Consider the following 21212-nt stretch of genomic DNA (forward strand, 5'->3'; position numbering starts at 1 on the left):
ACAGTATAGACCGTAGAGCCCATCTAATCAACCCACACTAAAGACAAGTATTCATATTATATCACAAGGCAGGACTGCAGATCTGGGACCAAGACTCATGGCAGGCCTCTTGACATCCTCAATTTGTTTCTCAAAATGCTCTATAAGTACTAGTAAAGTGAAATTGATGAAATAGTATACAAATGATATTGTTTGATCGAGTATGTAGATGTCTTTACAGTCATTTTATGTTTCCCTTAAATCACTCAAACTGCCTTTTTAAATGACCCACCAGAGGGACAGATACAGTTAAAGAGGCTACATTGCAAAATTATTTACATGTTTGAAAAAAAAAAAAGGAAAGAAAAAATATCCTAGTTCAGTGTACTTTATTTTAGACGCTTCATGAGTATATTGCTGGAACATGCAGTCAAATTGTATTCATAGAAGGATTGATTGCTCCTGATTGCTCCCTTGATTACAATCTCAAAAGTTCACGGGGGCTTATGCATTATTATTTGTAGGGTGTTTGGTATGAATGAACAGTATATGGTTGAATATCAGCTCAATCAAGGACAAGCAGGGCACCACATTTTGCTTGAGGCTTGCTAAAGAAAAGGCCTGATCAAAGCAATAGACAGGAACTACATGTGGCATTCAGCTGCCATGCATTCTGCAGCACAGCATGCCTCTATCCACTGTTCTGCGCCTACTCATGCCAACAGTGCCTGCTGAATACAACTCAGTGCAGCACTAAACGTGCCCAGTTGAATTGCCCACACACACACACACACACACACACACACACACACACACACACACACACACACACACACACACACACACACACACACACACACACACAGAGACACATACGCCAATCACACACACAATTACTATGATCATTTCCTGGCTACATGACCTGATTACCAATATCCCACAAAACCCACTATTTTCTGGATCCATCCGCAGAAATCCACTACTGCATCCTGACATCCCCCCCCCCCCCCCCCCCCCAGGTAATCAAACATTCTCTCTGTTGCATAGAGAAAGCTATTCCTGTAAATGGAGTAATTACTGTCAGCAAATTGGGAGTCTTCCGTCTGGCAGAAAGGTAGCTGAGGCTCAAAGAAAGCCTGCTAATTAAGACTGCCCCCCCATGGCCACTCTCCTTTTCAAAACGCCCTTCACTGAACTTTTGGTTCTGGCCTTGCCACTATCACCCAAAATAACTGAGTTTTTTCATCCAGTAACTTGACTTCTGTTGAGTGCTGGAAACCTCATGTTATTTCTTCAAATAGCGGCTAAGAAAACACTTCTATTTCGGCATGCTAATATTTACAAATCTGTATTAGGCCTCTACTGTATATTGAATATAGCTGTTGCTGCTGAGAGCATTTTTAAATTTATTTCTGCACTGCTGGAGTTGAGTGCCATTCCATTGTCTTATTACTGTAATGGCAAAGTGCTTTGTTTCATTAATGGTGTATCTATCTTTACCTGCAGAAGAGCTGAGATCTAATCTTAGATCCCATGCACCTAGTGTTATCAGATGACTAAAGAGACAACCAGTGGTCAAAGTGTCTACGTTTTCTTATTTGGTCTCTGTCTGAGTCATTGTTTACAAATGTCACCCAGTCACAGAGTGAAGGTATCAACAGGATTAGCTAACCACTGTGGTGGGCTACACAAGAGGAACACAAGCCAAAGAATAACACAAATTTTAGACTAAAAGGTAATAGAAGAGACTGTGATGTTTAGGAGAGGCAGAGAGAGAGAGAGGCAGCTAGAGAAACCGATTAAAGAGAGAAAAAGGACGGGTGATGCATTTGAAACTCCCTGAGGTGATGAATTTACATCTTGTCTGTTTTCTGCCACGTCTGCAACAGCGAAACTAACAGGGCCAGAGAGGAGTGGTGAGATCCTGCCAATTACAGTCTGGTTGACTGAGAGTTTGCAGCAGCCAATTGTGAAAGGAAATCTTAATGTTGCTGCGCTCAACATGGTCAGGAGCAAACAATGACCAGAACCCATTAGCTGTAACTGTATATTAGTAATGAGGGGACAGGACAAGCCTGCAGTCGTGTGTCCAGCTCCTTTTTCCGAGCTCACACTGAAGCCTTCATTTGTATCCTCTGTCTTCCAATTATTAATGCTCAGAGAAGCTGTAACATTTAATTAGAGACACATTATTAGTACAACACAGGCACAGTGTGCAATAGAGAGAAATCCCAAAACGGCCCCTAACTGAATATTACATATTTTATGGGCAAAAATGGTTAGGCCTGGAGAAACAACAAATTAGCTTGTCATTGTGTGCTTTTATTAACTGTTGCCTTGCTGGTGGACAGAGTTGAAACAGTTATTAGTATAAATAAACAGTCTTGTGTTAGCCCGTGTTCCTTGTTCCTTCCCCTAACACTCTGCCGATGATTCCAGCCATGTAATCTGTCTCGGCTGCATTGTCAAGATGAGGAGCCGCTGATCCGTTCAGTGATTAAACAAACAAACAGACAGGAAAATATCAACAAACTTGAGAAAATGAGTATACAGAGAGAAAGAGAGGGCCGTATGTTGCATATTATAAAGGGGTAATGTTCTGTAGAGTTAGCCGAGTGTGAGATGAGAAGTATTGTGAGTAGGTAGGTGTTGGTGGGAGGAAGGAGGAGAGGCAGGCTTCTAATGGTAAAGAGCAGCCATAGAGTCTGGTGCTTTACCACATGGGGGTTGCATTGGATCATCAGGCTGGATCTCTGTGCAACAGATGCCGTGTTCAGCAGGTACAAGGCAATAAACTATATAGTGAATGAATGTAGTGACAAACCTGCATTACCAACCCAAAATGTGAATCTGTGTTATACACAGACAAGCAGCTGCTGTGTGGATTTCTAGAAACAGTATGACTGTGTCTTTGTCTGTAGGATTCTAGTTGATACAGCATTTGTGCAGCATGCTCTTCACTCTATGCACGACGCAGATCTACAGTATCTAGAGTGCTTAATGATGATATTTGTGGATGCAGCCTGAGAGCTACGATATCAGTAAGGCCGTCCCTTGCATTAATATTCCATGCAACACAGGAGGGAATTAGTGATAATTTTCCCCTTAAGGAGGCGCTTCCTTTGCTAATCGTTAGCATAAATATTTTCATTTGGTGTCTTTAAGACATGACAGTCTACGACTGCACTGCTCATTTCCCCTGGGACAAGTCATTGTTGACTATTGCCTGATTGCCTCTGCTAAAATGGACCGATAACAATTAATTCAAAATAAGATTCAACCTCTAAGCATTTGGAGATTAGAATGACAGAAATACCGTTTAATAATGAGTTTAAGAGCATAACATATTCTGGGGACATTTCTGCCACCCACAGATTAAATCACTAGTTTGGATTTGAATGACACCTATGCAAGGGACCTCTCTGCAAAACCACTGTGTGTTGGTGTTAATTTGACAGGGTTTATATATGAGGAAGATTCTACCCTTGCAGTCAATAAAAATCTGAGATTTTTTAATTTCCTTGCTCTCAATTTAGTGGAACTTCCCTGAATCAACAGATTATACCCACGTTTATTTCACAGTGTAAATGTCTATCACTGTTCACATGTTCAGGGCTGTTTTGGAAAGGATCAAAAAAGATTAAAGGATGGCAGCTGCAGATATCCATCCAGAACATACCAAGTAGAAAAATGCGCCCGACAAGTGAAAAGTACTCCACTGAAGATCCCTCCACCAGCTCCCTGCATGCTGTTGCTTTCACTGAGAGGAGTAAGAGATGAGAGCTCGGCCTGAGAGGGCCAGTAGCCTGAGGCACTAAGGCTTAAAGAGAGACCTCTCCTGAATACCTATTCATCACATCGCCATTAGTGTGGCTGAAGCACTCAGCTGTGCTGCTCAAAAATATAACAAGGATTACTGCATTGGATCCTGTAGCATACTCTGACATGATAGGACTATTGCTGTTGCCTGATTTACAGCGAGTCGAGACTTCAACCCGCTTGCTTTTCTCACCTTGTGATGCAGCAAGATGCAGACATATATATCTTGCTACACATCCGCATGCACACCAACTCAATATCAGATAAACAAGTGCAGACTCTAATCGTCATGGGAGCAGGTTTTTATCAGAGCATGACGTTTCTTCTCTCCCCCCCCACAGAAATGCCACTCTACATCATTTTCCTCTCTCATCTTGTCAACACTTCATCCTTTCTTCCTGCTGCTTCCTGTGTCTCTCTTGCGACAGGATGCACATGCCATTGTTTTGTCACGGTCACGGCCGTATTGATTAAGGGATGTGGAGCTAATTAAAGACAATCTGCAAGGAGTGTCGGTGCCATTGAGGGGAATAAAATCATGGAGCAATAGGTCTCTAATTATTATTCTCCTTTTGGTTATGATGGGAGAGATAATAACCCTGCAGGCATAGTCAGAAGGCACTCTCTGTCTATTTCTTCCTCTATCCATGCCCGCAATCTCCAATTTTCATTTCTAGCAACTCCACTCTGTCTTTTCTTCTTTCTCTCTCTCACTTTACAACCAAGCTGCCCTGCTCAGCTACTCCACTGGGCACTAATTCAAACCCAGTCCACATCCTCTCACTTTGTAGCCGACTCTGACACTGCCCACCAACCCTGATCACCACGGCATCTTCAGTTCATAGCATCTATCAACAATGTATGTTCATGTTACTGAATGCATGTTATTTATGTATGGTATTTTCTGGTTTTTATTTGTAATGCACATTAGGCTTTTTTAATACACTACAACACTTTTCTTAGCTGTACTCAATAACATAATTTACATGCACATACAGTATGCATACCCATTGCCAAGAGTATTACTAAGGGACAAGAGCTTTCTTTAGAGTATGGAAGAAATACATTTTGTTCTTTGTACAGGCTGTGGCTGAAGATTATTGAAAAAGAAAAGGTGGCAAATGTTGCAGACTGAGCACTCGGGGCAAGCTCAAGGCTTTAAAATAGTGTTTTGTTTATATACTCTGTTAAATAATCAAAAGGGCATAATGGGCAATGGAATCATGGCACTGCTGGATACACAGGACTAACTCAAAAGAAAAGTTGCTTTCGACTAATATGCTTATTTAAATTCAAGCCTTCTGATCTATGAAAAATTAATGCAAAAGTCAGTGTGTTACATCATTTTCTTCCAATTTTGTGTAATCCGTCAAAGCTAGATTAGATGTATTTCGGTTAATTTCATCAATGCTATACATATGTCATTCCGTTTGACTTTTTCTCTAATATGATACATACTGAGTTCTCTAGTTGTGACTCCTACTTCTAAATGTGGTGTTTGCATCCCGTAATACACACTGCTGTGTCTGTGTGTGTTTTGTAGACTTGGAGAAATCCCAGGGGTTTAGAATCAGGCAGCATAATGTAATGTAAGCTGGTGTTCCTTCCACTGGAGTATCTTGTTATCTCCTCTTTCCTACATGTAGTTTCTCTATCAAAGGACCTCTCTACCTTGCTCATCGTGGGACTGCAGAGAGCAGCTCTGCCAGCCTGCTTGATATGCAGCAGTGTCTGGTGGCTGCTGGGCTCTTACGCCTCCCTGACTGGAGCCTTTAAGCCTTGGCGCAGTCAGAGAGAGCCTCCCTTATCAATGGCCCTACTGAGTGGCAGTGACAGTGCCACGTGGAAAACACATCGATTAAATGGTTCCTCTTGCCACCCGCTTCTGCCGCAGCACATAGCTCTCATCCTTCATTCCCCAAAATGAAAGCCCTGTAATTGAGTTAGCTTTCAACATGGGAGCCAACACTGTCACACTCACACATGGTGGCGAGAAGAGAATTCTCTGGAATGAAGGTAGCAAGGATCATGTGAAATAGGAGGAGAGGGAGAAAAAGTTGAGAAAAACACAAGAGGGAGAGAGGTAGTGAGAAAGAAATAGCATTAAGACAGTCTGAGGAGTTCACTCTTGCACTTTTGTATCACCTCTCATTAAGTCTATATCCATCACGTTCCACTTACGGGATTGCTCTGGAGACGCCGGAAATTACGCCGGATGTCACTCGTCTCGGCCGGATGTCCATTACCTTCCTCTTTCTTTGTGTTGCCGTTCTAAAGTCCGGTCGATTTATGAGGACTATGGTTAACTGCTCCTCAGATGTCTGCAGGGTAAATCCAGACAGTTAGCTAGACTATCTGTCCAATCTGAGTTTTCTGTTGCACGACGAAAACAATCTTTGAACGTACACGTTCCACCAAAACAAGTTCCTTCCCGAGGCTATTTTGCAGAGGCACCATGGCTCCGTCCAATGCTTTGCACAGCCCAAGACAATTGTGATTAGTTCAAAGAAATGCCAATAAACCAGAGCACGTTTTTCTCCCATCCCGTAATGCTGTGTGGACTCGCCAGACCCTCCTCCGCAGCGCTCAATGTCAATTGCTGCATCAGCTCTCCATAACATATATGTGAGCAATCTGTAATTAACTAGGGCTTTCGAAGGTAAAACTATGCTGACTAAAACATTTGACAAACCCTTTTTTGAAAGGAAACAAGATTTCCCGGGAGTGTGGTGTGTTGTCCAGCCATGTGGAGGCAGAATCTATGTCTGTTGTTTGAGAATGCGTAACGCTTTCTGATATGGCATGTGTGTCTTCCGATAAAAGCGAAGAGATGTGAAGAGCACCGCTCAAGTAGCAGCTTGCCCAATCTGTCTTATGAAAGCTTTTGTATCAGAGCAGGAAGAGGAGCTCTAGGCGCAACAGCCATATTTATATTCCAATCTTCTACACAGAAAACCCACATTGCCAGGCTCATAAAAGATTCATCGAGCAGGGGAAAGCAAGGTCGTACAAAAAACTGGTCAGGAGGTGCCTACTGCAATGCAAAAAAGAGCAGATGGACCAAAAAAAAAAAAAGATTGGGTAAGTCCCACAGTGGCAGTTACTAGGGTAACGCGTGTTGCCCTTATTACTGCTGGTGGCAGTGTGTCGAGCATTGACCAGATGATCAAGCGTGTCTGCACTCTAATTGGCATTCAATTGTCGCTCGAACTATAACCTACGACAGGCTTAACAGCCTTAGCCATGTTTGTTGGTATTGATTAAATGTGTTGTTTTTCGCTCTTTGTCTGTTGTGGATCCCATTGCTGACATGTTTTGTGAGGGAAAGAGCAAAGGGGAGAGAAAAAAGACAATGTGTGTGCGTGTGAAAAAGAGACTGCGTTTGCGCGCGCATGTGTGTGCCTGTTCTGGGTGTTGTCAGAGAAATGTCACTCTTGCTTAGAGTCACAGACATAAACCTCTGGGAGTCCTGCACCCTCCAGCACACTCACACAGAAGAAAAGAGAGAAAGTGGGGGAGAGCATGCAATATAGGGATGATATTCATCCAACCAGTCAAGTTGATCCATCCATACACCGTTGACAGCAAGCATACAAGTAACATCCTTTACATTATACTAGCACACAGAATAGTTTAAGAAAATATTTGTCAGTCATTGTGAAATTGTCTGGAAGAGAGAATTAGGGTCAAAAGGCGACACAACAGGCTCAGAGGACACATGTAAATCTACTTTTCTTTCCTCGTGCGTGTATGAAAAAAATAATCAGTCCCTGAGTGTGCAGCTGGCTGCTGGTTAGCTGCCAGGTTAACCATGTCTGTATAAATGAGAAAGCTCTAACAACTGTATTCAGTACTCAGTCCCAAAAGACCTTAAAGACCTTTCTAATGACAATTATAAGCTGCCCTAGAGTCAGCCAGCTCAGTCCATGGGGTCGCTAATGTTCATTTTAGTACAGCAGGCCGCTGGGTTTTCAACAAGACAGAAAACGGCAACAGAGGTCATTTAGAGCCCACACAGCCCTGAAGCATAAGTAGTGGTCAGTCTGTGGCTCTGAATGAGTAAGTGGTCATTTAAAATATGGACTAAATACCAAGGTTACCAGACTTTCCTCTCTGACTTTGACAATCCCAGTTACAAGCGAGTGTCCCATGTCCTCTGCAAAATACTCAAATTTGCAGGATTTCAACAACAAAGCTTAACAAATCAGAATCATGCATGGGATCTGGATTCGTCTGTAGGAGTTTTAATTAGTGGGGAGTGTCTTAGACTTTATATTAAAGCCTGCACTTTTTTTTTAATATACGGTATGACGATAATATCACAGTGTTGTTTATTTCAATAGGAAGGGCATGTGTGTTTGTGTATGTACCCATACGGAAAAGGGCATTCCAGCTGGAAAGGTAAAGCCATGCTGACACATCCTCTATACCTTAGGGCAGTGGTTCCCAACCTTTTTTCCTTGGCGACCCCCTACTTATGTCATATCATTCTATGTGTTAACCAATTACTACGCAGACCGCTGCCTGCCTTCGTGCCCCAAACCCATGCACTGCAGTAGTAAAATCAGTCACCCATTACACCCAGGGCCGACCGCAAAAAAGCTCACTGCCACCATCATCATACGCTAATATCACCCCTGTGTGAGTCATGAACAGACCACATTTAGAAAACTGACCCAGAAACAGGTACAGCATCATCAAAAAGCAAAACACTCATACAGGCACACAAACCTCCCTGTCCATTAAAAAGCACACATGCTATCCGCCACTTCTTTTATCTACCACACAGACACACACTGTATTTTTGAGGAAATTGTACAGCATTGATTTGCTTTAACTCCGAACCACAAACTCACAAACACTTTAAACTAGTCAACCTCAAAACAAAGTCTTACCTCAAAAAAATAATGTTTAACCCTTTGAGGACCAAATGTATGTTCTCAAATGGCAGGTGAGTCCCCACAATGTCCCTTTGTGTTCTGATTATTTGTTCCTACTACTTCATCTGATGATGAAGCAGCGGGCAACATGAAAGCTCATCAAACATTAAGATGAGGGAGTGAACAGCAGACAGCACAAAGGCTCAATAGCTCTCTGTGCTCAGGTCCCCTTCTTAAGCAGCATCGCTTTTATGAAACAGATCTCTTTTACAGTGGTAAGATTCTGACTCACACAATGTGGGATTATTGTCGTGCACTGATTCAAGCTCTACCCTAATCAGTCATGACACAAGCACATGCTATTCAATCTCTTCAAGCAGCACTGAATCAAGCATAATGCAACCTCATTATCTGTGGATGATTGTGAAGCGGCACCTTTGTATATTAATGGGGAGTGCATGAAGGTGGATGCAGGCATAGTGGCTAATCTAACACGGCCTGCTCACTTACTCACCCACATAGTTGTCGAGATGATTGTTAGTGACTGACAGGCAACACAGAAATTAGGTTATGTGGCTTATCTTATTTAACAGAGCAAGAAACACACGCTTCCATATTATTGACATGTATTAGAAAAATATGGCTCATATTATAGCTATACTAGTGTACTTCAAATGTTAACATTATTAAAATGAATGTTGCGTGAACTGCATGCAGAATATGTAATGTCCTCGTATTAGATTTAAAGTTGTATCTGTGTGTTTCAGTTTGACCTTTCAATGGGCTTGTGTGGTCATGCAATGTTAGTAATTCAGACAAGCACCGGACCTGTCGTAGCATAGCAAGGTGATTTTAACAGTTGAGTGTGTGTCTTTGCCTCACACTAGCAGATTTACAACCCTGCTCTCGCAGCTTTTCATTTGTTTAATTCTCTCGGTGGAGGTTAGGCTGCTGCTTGGCAGAGCACACTCTGTCCAGCCTGCTACCTGGTGTCCTTCCTCCTGGGAAACATCTCTGTTCCTTCTTGCCTGTCATCTAGCTGCATTCCTCCATATTTATAAAAGCTTTTAACAGGTAGGCTCACTGATAATAATAGCAGAGGGGACATTTTAGTATATATTTTTTTTTTTACAAGGTTTGACAAGCTCTAATGTTTTGGTAGAACTGCTGTGTAATAGGCTTTTGGCATGGACACAAGGACATAAATTTACCACAAGTGGCTCGATTATAGTCATGTCTGGGGGAGGGCTTTTATTGCTATCATGCTGCTTTGCTCTCATTGGACTGGCACCAGGAAAAGAGATTTTTGGCCAAAGGGTCACTGCCAGGTTGGTGGACTGTTTAAAGCTGTCTCAATTGGACATTATCCAATCCAGCTGCTTGTCCTGCCTGACTGATTGAGCTGAGGTCTGTCATTGTTGTCCTCACAAGCAGAGACACTGTACTGTAGATAGCCTAAGCATTAGATCAGCTAACTGCTTCACGTCACTTTGCCTGTTTGTATGTGGAATCAGACCTAATATATGCCAGGTTTGTTCATAATTCTGACATAGCATTGTCACAGAGCACACAGAGCTTTTAATGTTGCAGCCCCGTCCCTCTGGGACACCCTCCCTGCAGATATCGAAAATGCTACATCCCTGGACATTTAAAAAAAACTACAGCCTACAACCTCCCTTAGCTTAGCCACTGTAATTCTGTAAAGTGTCCTTGGGTTTCATGAAAGGCGCTATATAAATAAAAGTTATTATTACAGTATTTATAGCTAAGAAAGTCTTCTTATCACAGCTACTGTTTCAGTTGTGTCAATAAAACCATCTCAATTCAGTGACACTTCTGATTGCAGCACTAAAGTACAGCACTGTATACAGTAATTCGCTCAGAGTAAATAAACTAAACGTCCGTGCCAAATGATGTTATAAACAGCAGTGTGATTTACAAGTGCTCTCTCCTTTACACTACTTTTAGTTACAGTACAAATCGACCCTGGCTGGGTGAGTTTCTGGTGCAAACATCACACCAATCTAGAATGAGGAAACAACTTAACGAGGTCCTAAATGGTCTGTTCTTACTGATTGTTTCTGAGTCCCTCTGAGAATGACAAGCAATTATGTTTTCTCCCCTACACACAGAAAAACACTAAAGCAGGTGTTCATTTCCATCACTCTCAGGTGTTCATTTCCATCACTCTCAGGTGTTCATTTCCATCACTCTCAGGTGTTCATTTCCATCACTCTCAACCATGCTAGTGTTGGGAATCTTCGAGGCCAGACATCTTAAACCAATAACTCGCTGCTCACTGCTCCAGTGGGACAACACAACAGTTTTTGCCTCCAAACCTGAATGTAAATCTTTCACGTACACAAAACAATCTTTATACTTGACAACTTAAGCAGAAATCGAGTAACTACAGAAAACGATACAAAGAAATATGTTGTCCCCTTAACCAATATTACCTCACCTTTCAGTTAGGCTCCAGCAAGCTTTTTAAATTGGTTTGATGGTTGGACAGGAATATTAGTGAAACACATCTTTGTGATTTACAAACATTCTTCTAGCATTTGAGAATTTGGCTTTGGATCTAAATAAAAGTCTTTGTTTTGAACAAATAAGTTAATATTTATTTATTTATTTATTTATTGATAAAAGGGGATATTTCACGAACACAGATTTTTCTTGTGGTCTTTATTTGTTTGTGTTTAACACATAAACATGTCTGATCATCTCATTGTTCACATGATTTTAATTCACCACAAAATCCAAGTCTACATACACTAAATGGAGCATCTTCTACTTCCAAGATGAATTAGGCTGTGCATTAGAATTTCTGCTGTTGCACTAAATTTACATTCTGAGCAATCAATACTAAGCCATTAATATTTCCCAGACAAATGAAAAGATGCTGAGTTTCACAGAAAATTATGCCAACATACTGTCATGTCTAACTCCTGACTGATTAGAGTCATTACGTGCCACTTTTCATGCAATATTATTTTATATTTTGAAAATAATTTTCAATTTAACAAGGTTTGCATCTTGCAGAATGATTGTTAGCGCACATTTCTCTGAATGTCTGGTACTTTTAGAGGAGATGAGTTGCCTTGGGTTCATTTGAAATTATACTTTATTTTATATATTATATTATATATCTTCTATCTATATCTTTTTACAGTTTGTACAAGGTGCAGTACACTGTATGTATGGGTGTATAGTAAATGCATTACTTATAAATACACACACACACACACACACACACACACACACACACACACACACACACACACACATAGCAGTGTGTCCTGTCATGCATGGCTTGATGTGCACACCACAGCAAGACATCTGTGCCAAGGTGAAGCAGGTGCCCATCTGTATAAGGACCCCTGGGCTTTATGGGTACTTAACAAACCCATGCAGTGAACGAACAAGTGCGTCTGTCTCATTAAAGCCCTGTAAATATTTCATACAGGCCTGTACTGAGACTGTGACGGAAAATATGTGAATATCTCAACTCCACTGGTTAGGAGTGTTACCCTCATTGTAGTAGATCCGCAAGAAGTCATCAATTCTTTATGTTTGCCGTGCAATCTTAGAGAGACTGGTAGCGTTATATTTTCTTTCAGACCTTTAAATATTTAATGTAAACACTTACAACAAATTGCTCCCTAAGGCCAATTACAGTATGAACCCACTGAAGAAGGGGTTGCGATATCATAGTAAGTCATCAGCTACATTTTCCATGTCACATTCACAAGTGTTTTACAGTGACATTTATTCCTCTTCATTTATTAAAGAACATCCATAGTGCACTGTGGATGTGTGTAGCATAGACACGTTGTGGGATTTGCTGTTTTTCACTTGAAGTGTTAGAATAAGTTATAAGATTTGATTCTAGGTTAAATTAGTTATTATGCATCAGGGAACTTAATAACTTATTTAATGTAAAGGAGGTCCAAGAGGCACATCAACACGTCTTCATGGTTCATTTTGTCGTGCAGCTAGGGATGTGTTCAGTGTGACTGTTACATCAATTAGAGCCCACGGAACTCCTGCACCTCGTTTCAGAATGAAATCAATTGTTTTTTTTAATCTAATACCATCTGTGCTGCACAAGTTATACTTTGAACCTGACACACAAGTGTACAGTACAGCCTGTTCATCAGCGTACATCCTGTAGGCAGAAAGCATGTAGCTTCTGTTAAAAGTCAACTGTAGTGTCCACCTGCCCTGTAGACATGGTATATAAAACACTAATGTATGTTGCAACATATGGCCTTTACATGTTACAGCATATTCCTCAGTAAGATACATTTGCAACAATGGGCCACATCTTATTTGAATATATCAAAGGATAGACAGATGTAACCATAGACAGTTTGTGTGAAAAGTCTACCAAACCCAAAACACATAGGCCTATTAGCTGTATTGTTTAGAGGCCTTAGAGATGAAACACCTGGTGAGCGACCACACTGTATCCCAACTGTTACTTTCATATCTTATATCACTTACTGTTCATAAATAGCCTACATTGCTGTTTCATTTGTTTAGCATCCTTTTAAATTTACATTTTTTTGTGTTGTTTTGTATAAGGCCCTGCGATCTGTTTGGTGGCCTTGGCCAAATGGTAACACTCCCCGCCAACGAGGCAGGCGCTGTCTGTGGTGCTACATTGACTCAGACTGACTAACCGAAGGCGCGACACGGCGCTGTGCGTGGTCCTGAATATATTGCTGCATGGAGCTAAAGGTGCGAACCGGCGCCGTCCAACAAAAATGATCGGATTTCATGCACTCCTAAATAACAGCCACATAGCAGCTACTTTATAAGCAGACCTTATACTTTCTAAGCTGTCATGGCTTATGCTCAACACTACATGTATGCTGACCAGCTGAACCCCTGCAAGTTCAAATGTTCGTGCCTTAACTGAAAGCTTTTCTGGGTCAAATGATTTGCCGTCCTTCACTTCAATTTACAACTGTCACATCAAAGCTTGTCATTTTCACCAAAGGGACGCGGCTTTACTCGAGTGTCATGCACTACAGCACGCCAAAAATCTGCAGGATCTACAACCATTTGTTGGAGCGGCTCTGAGGCGATCCTAATTACGCATGGCTCGTATTCACAGCCACAAATCACACATAGATACTGTAGACAACGTGTCAGTGTTGCCGTTCTTTCAGCGTAATCAGCGCGATCGGTCACAGTGTATCTCGCGGAGCCCCTGGACCTGTGTCAGTGATGGAGAGTTAAGGTCGGTAAAAAAAAAACGACCTCCGGGCCGGGCATCAAAGGTATCAGAAATCAATTATAGCCTACTGTCAAGGGGACACGTTACTTCATATTCTTACTTTTCCCTTTTGTCGTCACCATGTAACCATCATGTATTCCACTCATTGTAATTCATACTACAAACTGCATCACGATTTATGTCAGTCTAAAAATGTGCATGGCATCAATTCCAGGAAAAGAAACGGCAAGTGAGTCAAGTCAAGTTCAGGTGGATTTACCGTCAACTGCAGCTCTGCTTAGTGTCATAGCTTCCCTGAAGTTTACCTCGGCTACGTTTTCCTTGCTTCTCATTAGCACGCTAGGTTGCAAACTAATACCTTCAGAAGAACAATAGCAGTTTTCCTATTTAATGCTGCAACATGCATACAGTCTTTGCACTGACTTAACATCATATCCCCCCCTTTCATAACTGTGATACAGCTCTTCTTAAGGCATTGGTTCTTACTTAAATTATCTATATTTCAGAATTCATTTACAGGCGCTCAGCACTGCTTTGGGAACTTTTAAATAATGCTTATTCATAGCTTGCAAGCGTTTGTGCCGGAGTCCTCACCTCACAGTGCATGACAGCTAACATCACAAGCAGGAACATGGCACTGAAGAGATGCATCCTAGTCGAAATGATAGCGTCCCAGCCGACACCAGTTCCCGCAGTTCTCCCCCCCCGTTATTGTCCCTTACTGGGGCGGTTTCTTCAGATACAGAGGGATTCCTTTAATGCTGTGTCGGCTGTGCGCCCCCAACCTCATCACCAAGACGCACGGCAGCCCTCTCTGGCTCGGTAGCGACCAGACGCGTGTCTTTCGTGGAGCATAGACTCTTTTGCGGGTAGCGAAAGCAAAACCTCCAAATTTCCCAGCGTGGAAAACTCCTCCGATAATGTATTCGGGCGAAGCGGACAGTCGGCGGTCCCCTCCTTCCTGCAGAATAACTGCAACTGAGCGAGAAAGAGCGGAGGAGAGTCGCAGAGGTTGGAAGGTGACTGCTGTGCTTGCAAGGTGCGGACGCTAGGAGCAGCACGGCTATGTGCCAGAAGCTCAGTCAAAGAAGTACCACTCTTTGACGCAGCCAAGCTTGGCCGTGCGTGCGTGCGTGTGCAGAGAGAGAGAGAGAGAGAGAGAGAGAGAGAGAGAGAGAGAGAGAGAGAGAGAGAGAGAGAGAGATAGCTTCCAGTGATAAAGCTTTTTGCTGCACAAAATGTTTCCACTACAGTGACAGATACCTCAAGAAAGAGCTGACATTTAGCATTTATAATGTCTTCCTGCTTATAAGCCCGATGGGGAGTGATAGTGCATTGTAAAAGATCGAGATAGTGAATGTCAAATCCACATTAATGCCATTAATTTAGCGCTGACACATATCCAATTAGAAGATGCCAAAATAGAGGGATTCTCTGGGGTTTAGGGAAATGATAAAGATTATTCTAAGCCCAGTTACAATAGAGATAATGAATGTCTTTAGCAAACACGGATAATTAAATGATGGTTAGGCATTCTAATAAGTATTTTCCAGGACAGGTAAGATTGGAATTGGGTGTGCACAAAACCTCTGTATGTTTGTTTCAGTGTGTGCCTGTGATTCCCCTGCTTTTTTGGCAGGCTGTGTTTGGAGCTTTTGGGGATCCTGAATTGGGAATGAAAAAGATGTAAATGCACAACATGTCACCTGTGGTGAATCCCCTATAATGACTAACCAGCGTCAAGAAAGCTGAAACCACAAAACATGAAAAACACTGTTGCTGGAAAGAGGGTGTTCAGCTCTCCCACTCCATTTTCCTTTAAAGTAATTAAATTATTTCTAAGACCAGGAAGTGTCGGCAAGTTTCACTCTGCTATTCTGTCCAATAAACAAGGAACCGTTTTGACCGTATGGCATTTGTTTACAATATATGGTGGTCAAATTGGTCTCAGATGTCCTCAACTGATCTCAGCTAAGTAACAGCCATTCCAGGGAACAGTGAACATAAGCAAGTACGGGAAAATTAGGGAAATGCCAAGCGGAAGGGTCTGTCAAAATTTGGAGGGGGATAATTTGTCACATCATGCACAGCAGGTCAAGCTGACCGTTAGATAAAGTTAAAGATAATCTTAGTGTGCAAGGGTGTTTGCAGGACTGTCAAAACCATGTGACGTAAATGCCTATTTTTTAAAGATGTTTGTTGGACCCTATAAAACTGAGCTAAAATGTTATCCGGAGCTTCTTCTCGAGAATAAACCACAAATCTGCAAACCTCCCTTTGAGTCTCTTTGTGCTAAAACCCAAAGAGGCTGAACGCAAACTGAACCAAATGAAAAAATGCAACTTCACCCCCCCCTATCGCAATCGAGTCTAGCTAACTACATGTGTGAAAGCGCCCTTAGAACACACAGTGGTATTAGTTCATAACACATTCAGAGAAGATTTTAGATCAGGCAGTGTGATGGCTTGTGCCTACCAGCCCCTGTATGGTTAAGCAGAGGGTTGACTTTCTCCACCCCTGCTGCTCTCAGTGGCATGGTGCACCTCTTTTACCAGCAGGAAAAAACCACAAGGAGGTGAAATGAGTAGCGGAAGGGGGAGCAAGGGAAGAGTATTGTATAAGAAATAAAGACAATAGAATAGAGGAATTACTCCTGCCTTCCTGTGCTGTTGTTTTCACCAATTATTGTATTTTACTATGTACAGATGGTAAACCATCCTGGATAGTGCCTCAGCTCAGATACAGTACATACAGTAGAGCATGAGGCTGAGATTAATAGAGATGCCCAAGGCTGCCAAGGTGAGTAAAAGTGATGTTGAGTCATTGCATGGGGTCAGAGTGCCAATGTGTTTAATGGTCATGCTGACAAGATACACTGTACTAATAGACTCCTCCCTTGTCTTGGTTGCTCTCCTCCATCTCACTCTCCATCCTGTACAGTTACAGTTTAGAGACCTGGGGCGTTGATGGAGCTGGGGTAATGTTTTTGAGGTAAATGCAAACAAAGCATAACCCATTTGTCAAAGATGCAGCATTTTTCTCCTTTTTTATCCCCGATCAGTCCAAGAAGGCCAAGAGAAGGAAAAAAATAGAGCTTTAGGGCTACTGCGTGTCCTCTCAGGCAGGCATTATCTCTCTCTTCCTGTTACCTCACACAAGACTGCACTGTGTTCGGCGAATGTGGCACTAAAATCACCAATTTAGAAAAAAGATTCTAGACCCCGTTTTCTGCTTCTCTGAACTCATCAACTCTGCCTTTTTCTCTTTTACACCGCATCTTCTCATGGTTAGCCTCAGTGTTTATGTTAGTTATTGACTTATGGTTGTTTGATTGTATGTCATGCTTTGTGGCTTAATCTGAGATTTGTCTCTGTGTTTCTCTTTGTGAGTTTGTTGCTAAAATATTTGAAGCAATGCAACTTATCTACTGAAGTGGCCTAGGTCTAAATTTAACAACCACCAGCATCTCTCTGCTTTGTGTGTGTGTGTGTGTGTGTGTGTGTGTGTGTGTGTGTGTGTGCGTGTGTGTGCGTGTGCTTGTGCGTGTGTTTGTTTGGATCTACCTACAGGCAATCTGCTTGACAAGAAGTACAGTTCTTCAGCATTAGAAACAGCTGTTTAAATAGGACTATTTGTATTGAGCCACCATTGCCAAGCCTATCATTATTTAGATTTTCAATTTCCAGGAGTTGATTCTCTTACAAATAATTGGAAAGCAAGAACACACTTAGAATTAACTGCGCTAGAGCAGAGGCGAAAAAAGTGGAGCTTAGTGTTTTGTTCGTGGTTATAGTGAATGTTAGACAGGTGGATAGGCCCATCGAGTGACTAGATTGTAGATCATCACACAAACATACACAGTCAGTCTAATTGGATTTTGTGAAGTTGGAAAACACGAGTTGCTCTATCCATTTTGCAAACATTGGAGTCTGTCCTATAACGGAGCATTGTGGTTGTTATTGATCTTCGTAATGTTACTGCGACTGCAGGCACTGCAGAGTTATTATGCAATTTGACTGAAAGACCATATGCTTCCTGAAAGTATCCAGTATGTTGCATCTACATTAGGGAGTCCATTGGGCACACAGGGTAATGTTAAGCTGATGTAGCTCTCTGCCTTTGGCTTAAATTTAATACTCCGTGATTAATACACATGCATGCGATCTATCACACACAAACACACTACAACATCATAAAAATGTACATGTCAATAAAAACACAGATGGAGAAGTGTTAACCCTGACACCCCGTGCAAACATAACACAGATATCTAAACCACCACAAAAGCCTTGTGCAAACATTACAACACATTCTCATGCATGCATCTCACAGTTGACACCATGCTTCCTAATGAATGTCTAAACAACTCTCGCCTATGTGAACGGCATGAAACACGTCATTCAGCAGTCCCAAAAGTGCAATGTCTTTGTATGGCCAAATGGACTCCCGCAGCTCACACTCATCCGCCTGCTTTTTTTCAACCTGGACCCCATTTCCCCATGCATTTGTGTCTAATAGACTGATGTGACCAAAAATCTTTGAAATTGGTCCAGTAAGCCTATTGAGCAAGAACGCAGTGAAGGGCCGGCGCGAACCGAGCTCCAATGTAAGATTTTTGCCCACTAAAAGTGATTGTTTTGGCACTGATAGGCTCAGATTGTCAATCTCAGAAGGTGACTTCTTCTCCGAAGACAATGGTTGACCCAACAGGTTGAAAAATAACAAAATTACCCTTTAAGTTTAAAAATACAGGATTCCAGGCAAAAGCTTGCTGAACATGGTCAATGTGGACCTCTGTTTCTAACTGAATTCATCAAAAGCTGTTATTCTTACAATTAAAATGTCCATTCTGAAAGGCTTGATTGTCAGACCATTGTTAAGACAAAGACAGCTCACTAAATCTCCTCTCTCCTTTTGTACCGATGAGGAGCCTCATGTATTTTCATCTGGAATAATACATAATAAGTTAGTGATGGTGTGAAGGTTGGGTCAGAAGGTTAAGAGTGCTCAGTTGCCATAGCAATGCTTGCCCGAGTGCCCCAGAGGGAAAGGTGTGAAATCCTCAATGGCTGCCTGAAGATATACAAAGCTTTTCACACCCTCTCTTTGGGCTGTGTCACTTTACTACCTGCAGGTAACCAAGGCAACCAGGCCAAGGACAACTTAGGTTCAGTTGGAAATTTTGGTGAGGAGGCCCTGCCATGCCTCTTGACTGTGCCTTGCCATACTTCAGCAAACATCGTCAATCATCATCTAGATGAACTGCACGGCAGTGTGCTCATGTCTCTGTATCAAAAAAAAGTGACGCGTTGCCCTCCACAGACTTAGAGAATCAACACATTAGGGGAGACTGGTAGACAGATGGTCTGCCAAGAGGTCCATCTTTTAAGTAAAAAGCACACATTTCCAGATGTTAAATACTAGGTGCTGGACAGAAGAACATGTAAAAGACGGAAAAAATGGTAGATAATTATCCCATGAACATATATTTATTTACTACCAAGTGGCGCTTTGAGCATCTGAAGAAGAGCTTGATGCTCGAAACGTCACTTAGTGTAATTACATAGTGTGCAGACTCTATTTTCCATCTTTTAAGTAGGCTAAGCTGGCCCATAGATACACACACAATCCCACCTGCCCATCGCTTTATCTCAAACCATCCCTTTCTCCCCTTCTTCCCCTCACACGTCTCCCTCTGTATCCCTCCTCTCTGTTTACCGCTGAACGAGCAGTCCTACATGCTCTCTGAGTTGTACTATGTAGCCTGTGTTTGTGTTTAATTGGATGAAAAGATGATGCATAATGCGGAAGGAAAGAAACATGAGAAAACCAAAGTCCATGTCGCCTGCGGCAATAGAAACCAGCAGCTATTTGTTGTTGACATTTTTCTCCACTGTTTTTTCTGCTCCATTGAAACAGCAGCAGCTTCATGTTTTTTCATGCACTTAGGGCTTTTATTTCCCCCATTGCAGCCTGTCTGTAATGCAAAGTTACAGAGCATCACAAGATTCCACTCTCCACTGCCACAAGAGTGAGTGTATGTGTGAGTGAGTACATGTGTTTGTGTGTGTGTGCAGCATGTAGCGGTGTAGTGGTCTCTGAAGTAGAAGGAGAGCTTTGATGTTGGTCGGAAAAGAGAACAAGTAGGTGGTCTCCATTAGGGACATGGTGATATAAGGTGTTTACTTCCATTGCAAATAACCTGCAACATGCATCTTCACTTCCGTTTCAATAAAGCAGGACCAATAATGATAATAAAATTCATATTGGAATTCAGGAAACGTGTGCAAGTGAAGTTGTGAGCTTGAAAGAGAGAGAGAGAGAAGAAAGCAAAATGCCTATACAATACCTCCATCTGAGCTGTAATGTCTCTCTGACCAATAGTAAGGGGGACATGGCGAAAGGTAATAAAACGCTCTACAGAATGGTGAGAGCTTTGTGCTTATTCTTAAAGTAGCTACAGCTAACTCACCTTTTCCCTCATATAGTGCCCTTTGTTAACACTCAGTTCTTGCTGTACTTTATCTCCCAGCAGCCATTTGACAATTCCCAGCATAGCTGTCTAAGGGTGATATCTCCAAGCAGCCGTTTGGATGGACAAATGCCAGCATAGCTGATTCAGGTTGATATCTCCCAGCATGTGTGCTCATTGCTTCTGCATCCTTGGGCTTTTATGGTACCAGTTATATTCAAAAGAAGAGACCATGACAGAGACCAAGAGGGTGAGAGGAAGAGATAAAGAGCGAGACACCACTAGGATAAAAGAATGGTTTTACATAATTAAGCAGATAGAAGTGATTACAGCAGCTTATCCACAGAGCACGAACTGCGCACATTCAGCCTCATTATGAAGTTAAAGACTCCAAACTGTGGCTGATGGCTTAATTACAGTTCCACAGTGGAATAAATGCTTCAGAGTCAGTATGGCAATTCACAAACTTTTTCCTGAACATACAAACAGTCATCAGAGAAGGTGCTTTCTGTCTTCCCTCATGTTTGCTTTCTCTTTGTCTTCATTGCCACTTTTCCCATCTCCATGGCCTTCTCCTTAGCCCGACGATCAAACACGCCTTTCTCGTTTGCCTCTGGATACTATGACCAATTATACATAAAGAAGGGCTTGTCTTTAACCTAACTATACAAATCCTAACTAGGGCCTCTTCTGGTCCTCTGTACTCAAGTTCTAATGCAAGTACAGAGAAGCAATGGAAATCTTGGATCTCATGCTCCAACAATGCTCATTAAATATGTATAAAAAGAAAATCATGTAAAGTAAAAAATGATAATTT

The 21212-nt window shown here is 42.0% G+C and overlaps 1 protein-coding gene across 1 annotated transcript in view; it reads right to left on the minus strand.

The window, feature by feature from the left end:
• olfm2a (olfactomedin 2a) overlaps positions 1-14977 on the minus strand; it is a 45703-nt gene extending 30726 nt beyond the window's left edge. The window contains exon 1 of the mRNA XM_078270200.1: positions 14518-14977. Coding sequence (XP_078126326.1) covers positions 14518-14574 — 57 coding nt within the window. The 5' untranslated portion in view covers positions 14575-14977. The remainder of the gene's footprint in view (positions 1-14517) is intronic.
• Between the last annotated feature and the right edge of the window lie 6235 nt (positions 14978-21212).

The sequence above is a fragment of the Sander vitreus genome, chromosome 15, assembly GCF_031162955.1.
Source record: "Sander vitreus isolate 19-12246 chromosome 15, sanVit1, whole genome shotgun sequence".
NCBI lineage: Eukaryota > Metazoa > Chordata > Actinopteri > Perciformes > Percidae > Sander > Sander vitreus.